General features: G+C 56.8%; 1 protein-coding gene across 2 annotated transcripts in view; it reads right to left on the bottom strand.

Moving 5' to 3' along the window:
* Positions 1-754: 754 nt before the first annotated feature.
* The window catches only part of ARID3B (AT-rich interaction domain 3B), a 53,951-nt gene continuing 47,705 nt past the window's right edge, over positions 755-7,000 (bottom strand). Inside the window, exons 8-9 of one of the 2 annotated variants that reach the window (XM_029239089.1) lie at positions 5,985-6,086; positions 755-3,235 (exon numbers count right to left, since the gene is read on the bottom strand). In XM_029239089.1, coding sequence (XP_029094922.1) covers positions 3,072-3,235; positions 5,985-6,086 — 266 coding nt within the window. In that variant the 3' untranslated portion in view covers positions 755-3,071. The remainder of the gene's footprint in view (positions 3,236-5,984; positions 6,087-7,000) is intronic. The other variant, XM_029239090.1, reaches the window with a different exon arrangement.

Genomic DNA, 7,000 nt, shown 5'->3' with positions numbered 1-7,000 from the left:
CAGATCACCCTTCTAGAAAAGCCTCTTTCTAAGCCTACGTCCTCCTTAAAACATGTCAGCAGGGTCCCGATGCTCAGAGGATGGTGCCCAAATTCCTTAGCCTGGGCTCCATCCTGGCCCGAGCCACACTTTTTTCCAGCACCCCCCAACCCTAGGCACTGCCCACAGTTCCCCAATGCCAGGTCCTTTGATGCCACCGAGCTTCCACATGTATCACTTCCTCTGCTCTTCCTCACGTCTCCAGTTGGCCACCTCATTCTTCTAGCTGAAATGTCCGCTGCTGGGAAGCCTTCCAGAGATTCCCTAGTGAGCTGCTCCAGCATTTGTCTACCCCACTGGTCCCAGTCATGCTGTATTCTAAAGACTCGGTTTTTGTCTAGAGTCGTGTGTGCCTCCCAGACAAGAGTGTGAGCTCTGTGAGCGTGGGGACTGTACTTATTCAGCAGGAGCTCAAAGAGGGCTTGCTCATGGAGGAGACCCCTGGCCCTGTGCCTGCTGGGACTCTGACGTGACACCAGGGGAGTCGGTTTTGGTGATCATGCAATATCAGCGGTGCCCAGCTAATACAGAAGACAGGCTGAGAGTAAGCGCTTTGGGAAAACGATGGGTGAGCAGCGAAGAGAAGGGTTAGGAAAAAATCAAGGGATCAGAGGAGTAGTTCACTTAGCCCCTTTCATTCTGAAGGTCCTCGCCTCTTCCCTAGTACTGTCTAATGAAAGAGTCACTGAAAGCGCCCGCGAGACCTGCTTGTGTGAAGAGGTAGAGGTTTATTGAAATATAAACATTCGAGAACATGTAAGATAGAAAATGACCACAACATATACAGACACTTGCTGCAAGGGGACTTCTGAGGTATTTATCCACTGCCTAGGCTACCCATGTGCTATCACATTTTTTCCTGGTTAAATACAAGTAAGATGGGGAGGGGGAGGGGACGGAGCGGCCCTGGCCAATGGCTGCCATGTGACCTCAGGCCTGCACCGTCAGGAGAGCTCCTCTTGGCCCAGGGCCCCATTCCGGGGGCACCTGCCGGCGCTCCCACCCTCGGGCTTCCAGGCTGAGACCCTGCTGTTGCCCTTGAGGGCAGCGAGGGCTTGCTGAGAGGACAAGCTGGGCAAGCTGCCTGAGGAAAGGGAGAGGATCCAACAACCGGGAAGATACAGTGCACCACCCCTGTGTCCTCCAGGTGGGAAGAGTCCATCCTTTGTGACCAAAGCCCTGAGAAAGACACACTGGCCAAATGTCTGCGACGCCTTCAAGTGGGCCCAGCGCCAGCCAGCCGGGCTCCTCCCTGACACGGACCTCAGACGCCCTTCTCTGCCAGGCCCTGCGCCGGCCTGGTGAGGCCAGGAGAGGGTCAGCCCCCAATGGATGGGGCTGTGTGTGAGTATGTGTGAGTGTGAGACAGTGTGGAGGGCTACGGAAGGGAGAGGAGACGCAGTCAGGGCGGCTGCAGCTCACTGGGCTGAGGTACGTGTTTTGTGCTCAAGCGTACGATTTCCCTTTCCTTTCCTAGATGGACTGAGCGTTGGTCGTGCGTGGGCTTGTGCCACCATGGTCTCCCACCACCACAGCGCGATGATGTCACAGCAGGTGGGGTTCCACTGAACACTGCAGGGCTTACTCGATTGAGAGGCGAGCCTTGTGTGAGAATCACCTCTTCTTTATGACACAGGAACAGCCCACTCCACCCCAGGGTCCAAGAGGAGAGACAGAGCTCTTTCAGCATCTCCTCACCCTCTGGGGCAGCTCAACTTCTCCAAGGTCCATGGCCTCCACAGCCCACTCCTGCCCTGAGGTGGGAATGTTGACTGAAGGGAAGATGCCCTGCCCCCACCCTGGTGAACTGGGCGCTGGGGTTTGGGACTGCCCTGCTCTGGTGGGAAATGGGTCAAGGGCCATCTTGAGAACCGGTGTGGTTTCACGATCCAACCTGCGTGAGAGCGGGCCTCTCCGTTCCACCTCCTCCTGCCACTGTGATCCCTGAGTCATCTCTCCTGCTGCCTCGCTCGCACCCTCACTGGGGTCTTAGGGAAGGGCCGGAGGGGCTGGGGTACCAAATCATTTGCTCGGCTTTTGGGGTGATCTGCTTTCATTTCTTTGGTGGTATAATAACAACAATAAAAATTTTAAAGTAAAAAAAAACACAAAAGTCAGCAAACACATATAAAAAAGATTTCAGAGATGCAAATACTTCCTGAAGAATCAAACATCAACAGTTACAAATCTGAGGTATTTCAATGAACCTGACATTGGCAGGTTTGGGCCCCACGAGAAGAAGAGGGGCCCAAGGGACAAGTGGGCTGTTTCCTGGGAGAGCTGGCCAACAGGGATGAGTGGGGACGTGGTCTGGCAGGGTCAGAAAAGGGTCAGTGGAGTGGGTGCCAGGGCCTGCCTGGGCAGCCCCTGAGGCTCTGCCTCTCCCTCAGCAGATGCCCAGCAGGCCCTGGGTCCTGAGGACTGCCCTCATGATCCCTGTCTTGGGACCATTAAAAGGGGGATATGGGGCCCTGAGGACTGCTTCAAGACTTGAATTTGAGAGACCCACACCCCAAGAACCAAACATGGGAGGCAAGGTGGGTTGGGAGGACCCCATGCCATGCTCAGCAGAGAAGGGCCACAAAGACATGCTCTTGGCTCCTAGCAGCCCCACACTGGAGTCAAAGATTGGGGGACTGAGCAGGGGAAGAGACCAGTGACCCTGGGGTCACGGCAGAAGGCAGGGGAAGGGAAATAAATTAAAGGGGAAGGGATGTGGAGGGCCTCCAGCCCTGTGTCAGCTTACAGATTGTCAATACACTGTGCCCGGGATGGGAGGTGGCCTGGGAGCCCTGGAGGAAGCTGGACGCCCACAGACCCCGCCCAGTTCTCCAGGACAATCCCTGATTGGACAACGCTGCCCTGTCAGGCCCCTCCAGCCTCTCCTTGCCTCTAGAGTACAGCAGGACCTGATGGAGCCTGGACAGACGGACAGGTCCAAACTCTCAACATCTGGCCAAATGGTGTTTGATGTGGGCTCCATGAGATGAGGTAAATTCTGTGCATCAGAGTTGGGAGCTGGGTCCTGCCCCTCAGAGGGACCAGCTGGTGGAGGGCTCTGCACTGGGGGTGCCCCGGGACGAGGTAGGACTTGGCGAGCAGTGAGAACTGCTGCTGCTGCTGGCGCTGCTGCCGATGCTCTGGGGAGCGGATCCTGCGATGAGGTGGACCACAGGTTTCTGGGCAAACAGCACACCTGAGCGAGTGGGGGTGGGGAGAAGCAAGTGTGAGCACATTGGGAGAGGAGGGACAGGTTCAGGGGTTCAGTTCATTCCACTCTATCTATTGCCGCCTAACTCTGGGAGAGGAGGTTCCATGCTGGACGCTGCGCTAGGTGCCGACACTGCCCTGCCTGCAGGTGCTTACAGGCTGGTGAGGGGGATGGACAGAGTCGTTTTGCTGAAATGTCACAAAGGCTCTAAGTGAAGTGTACCCAGTGTGTTGTGGGGAAAAAAGGCGGCTTTGGAGGGCAGGGGAAAGTGGGTCAGGAGAAGCTCTGGCGGGAGAGCATGCCTGGACTTTTTAGAAAAAGTGGCCACACGACGAGGAGGAGACGGTGTGGCAGGCAGAGGAAACCTGAGAGAGCAAAGAACAGAGAGAGGCGGGAACGTGCTGGAGGCTGGTGCAGCAGCGCGGTAGGCCCGGGGGGAGCTGAAGGCAGGCGTGCGGCACAGGAGGCTGGAGAGGTGGCAGCGCGAGGAAATGGAGGCCTGCGTGTCTCTAGGCTGCCGGGGTCGTACCCTGTGGGGCTTGTGAAGCCCCTGAAGTTTTAAGGGGAAGAAGGGGACGGACATCACGAGACGGGCATTTCAGAGCTCTCTGTGGGGCTGGGAGGATGTGGGTGGATGGAAGCCTGCAAGTCAGAGCGACTCTAACAGGGGAGAAGAGAGGTCTGAGCCAGGGCCGTGCGGCGGGGACGCAGCAGAGCAGCGGCGTCTGCTGAGCTCCAGGGGTGATGGGCCTGAGGGGCTCTCAGGAATGACTTCCAAGCTCCGGGCCTGGGTGACTGCACAGCCACTGAGAAAGGACACAGGTGGGACAGGATTGAGGCAGGTGAGGTTTGGGGAGCCTTCAACTCTCTTCTGACTGCTCCCCATGCTGAGGGAGAGGAGGCATATCCTCCTCTCTCCTGAGAAAGGATGAGAGGAGATGGAGAGCCAGGCACTGATCTCCCCCTTCCCTGCTTTCCACACAGACCCACTCCCAACCCCCAAACCTCCTCGACCACACGGCACCACCAGAAGGCAAAGGGCATCCAGGCCCTAGCCGCCAGCTCGCCCAGTCTCCTTGAGGGGTCTGTGTTAGGCAGAGACCTTTGAACGTGGCGTGGTCTCTGAAGCACTGACTCTGTGGTGAGTGGCTAGGCAACTTGGCATCCCTGCTTCTCTGCAGGCTGCTTCCAGGAACTCTGCCCCTTCCCTGGCCCCAAGCGTGATGCCCCCAGCAAGTGGCCCGGCAGAGATCCAGAGCGGCCTTGGCCCCAGTCCCCAGAGCAGGAGCACTCAAAGCATGCCCTGTGGAAATGCCCCTGGTTTTGATAGAAGGTGCAGCTCTAACCCCCCTCCACTGGGCACCTCCCCATGCCCCCTCTAAAACAGGTGATTGATGCCCAGGCTCCCAGCAGGAGGCCACTGGCCAGTGTGCCCGTGCTCTGGGGCCCCCCACTCATCAAGCTGTGCTTAACAAGAGTCAGCTGGAGGGACTTACCTGGTGGTACAGTGGTCAAGAATCCGCCTGCCAATGCAGGGGACACAGGTTCAATCCCTACTCTGGGAAGATCCCACATGCCGTGGAGCAACTAAGCCCATGCACCACAACTACTGAGCCCACACACCACAACTACTGAAGCCCGTGTGCTGCAACTACTGAAGCCCACGCGCTGCAACTACTGAAGCCCGCGGGCCTAGAGTCCGTGCTCCGCAACAAGAGAAGCCACTGCAACGAGAAGCCCGCGCACCGCAACGAAGAGTAGCCCCCACTTGCCGCAACTAGAGAAAGCCCGTGCGCAGCAACAAAGACCCAATGCAGCCAAAAAAAAAAAAAAAAAAAAAAAACAACCAGTCAGCTGGCTTTATCCCCAAACTCATCTCTACACTAACAAAATGGGAGTGGGAAACGGATTGCTGTTTCTATGAAAACTAAGTTGAACACCTTGTAAAGTCTTCGTAAAGGTGCTAAACCAACCAACCAACCAAATTAGATCTAGGAAGAGACAATTGTAAAAGACTGGGGGGAAAATCATGAAAATATAGGCTGATTCTGCTGCGCTCAGATTCCTTTGCCTGTGTCAGTTCTTGGACCATGACAGATGATGTCCAGGAAGAGAAGAGCTGAACCGGTCAAAGAAAGGAGACACGTGCACTGAAAGACTGTAACGGTGGACACTGATTTAACTTATAATACAATGTTAAAGGTGTGCATAGAGTTGAGTATGATTCTTTACGTTAAATGGCTTTTTCAAATAACGAGCCAACCATTGGTCGAAAAAGGGTTGGACAAGGGGTCTCTATCACTTTGTCAAAGGTGGTGGTGGTGGGGCTTCCCTGGTGGCACAGTGGTTGAGAGTCCGCCTGCCGATGCAGGGGACGCGGGTTTGTACCCCGGTCCGGGAAGATCCCACATGCCGCGGAGCGGCTGGGCCCGTGAGCCATGGCCGCTGAGCCTGCGCATCCGGAGCCTGTGCTCCGTGACGGCAAAGGCCACAACGGTGAGAGGCCCGCGTACCGCAAAAAAAAAAAAAAAAAAAATGGTGGAGGGGGATCTGTCATCCTATCAGCCATCCTCAGCCCTCCTCATCCGGAAAAACGACTTTACCTTTGGAACCTTGAAAGGAAGCCACCCCTGCGAAGATGTTCAGACAGAAGGGTGACAAAGGGGTCTTGCAGGGAGCTGTACTGAGGCTGGCTGCCACCCTGCCGCCTCCTTCAGAGCCCCAAGAGCCTCACCTGCATAAGTGGTGCCGTCGATGTCCACAGACATGTTGATGCTCCCAATGCTGCTCGTGGTCAGGTTCACTGCTGCAGCCGAGGCCTCTGCTCTGTCCTCTGCTGGGGACAAGGGAGACAGCAGGCCCGGTCAAGCCCTCCGGCATTTCTGTCGTTCCCTTCAAGACTCTCCCACCCTCCCAGAGGGAGGCCTCCCAGAGTTAGAAAGCACCTGGATAACCTTCTGCCGAGTGTAAGGTGTGGCAGGAGAACCAGGCTGGTGAACGTCCTACGGCTTGCTTTCTCCACTGAACCACTTCACCTTCCCAACTCCCTCTGCTCTCAGAGAAGAGGCATCACATAGGCAAGGAGGCTGACCTCAGCTCGCAGCTGCGCACTGATGCTTTCAACACGATTCAGCAAACCCTGAGCACCCACTATCCACCGGGTGGGGCGTCAGAGGTCACTAAGACCCAGACCCTTCCTCTGAGGATTCGCCTTGCCTCCTCCTCCCCTTAACCAGGCTGGGAGGTCCTCAAGGAGAGGGCCTACCTGCCCAGCACCTGGCACTCCCTCTCAATCTGAGCCCTCTGTGGTTTGTGGAAGGCTGCAGGCGCTGGCATACAGGGCCTCTGCCTGGCTCACCCAAGACTCTGCCCTTTCATGATGTTGAGAGCCAAGAATTCTTCCAGATAAGCTGCCTCATCTATTAGCCTGTGGCTTGTGCAGGGCCAGGGGCACCTGGCCTGAGTGGGTCAAGAGGGCAGAGCCCTGCTGTCCGGGCTGTCACCTCCAGTTCCCTTCGGCTCCTCGCCAGGGGGGAGTGGGACAGGGAGGGGCTGCCTGGGAACACGCACAGCTCTCTTCACACCTGATTTCTTCCCAACACGAGCCCGCTCATGTTTGTTCTGAGATAGAGTCAAGAATGGCAAAGAAAATGTGTGTGAGAGGGAAAGGGGAAAAGGGGAACAAGGGATGTGGAGTGCGTGGTTGCGGCGGGGGGGGGGGGGGGGGGGGGGGGGGGGGGGGGGGGGGGG

Source organism: Monodon monoceros, unplaced genomic scaffold (assembly GCF_005190385.1).
Source record: "Monodon monoceros isolate NGI ecotype Baffin Bay Population unplaced genomic scaffold, NGI_Narwhal_1 Super_Scaffold_21, whole genome shotgun sequence".
NCBI classification, from domain to species: domain Eukaryota; kingdom Metazoa; phylum Chordata; class Mammalia; order Artiodactyla; family Monodontidae; genus Monodon; species Monodon monoceros.
The sequence above is the reverse complement of the archived record's forward strand: the minus strand, read 5'-3'. Positions and strand labels throughout refer to the sequence as shown.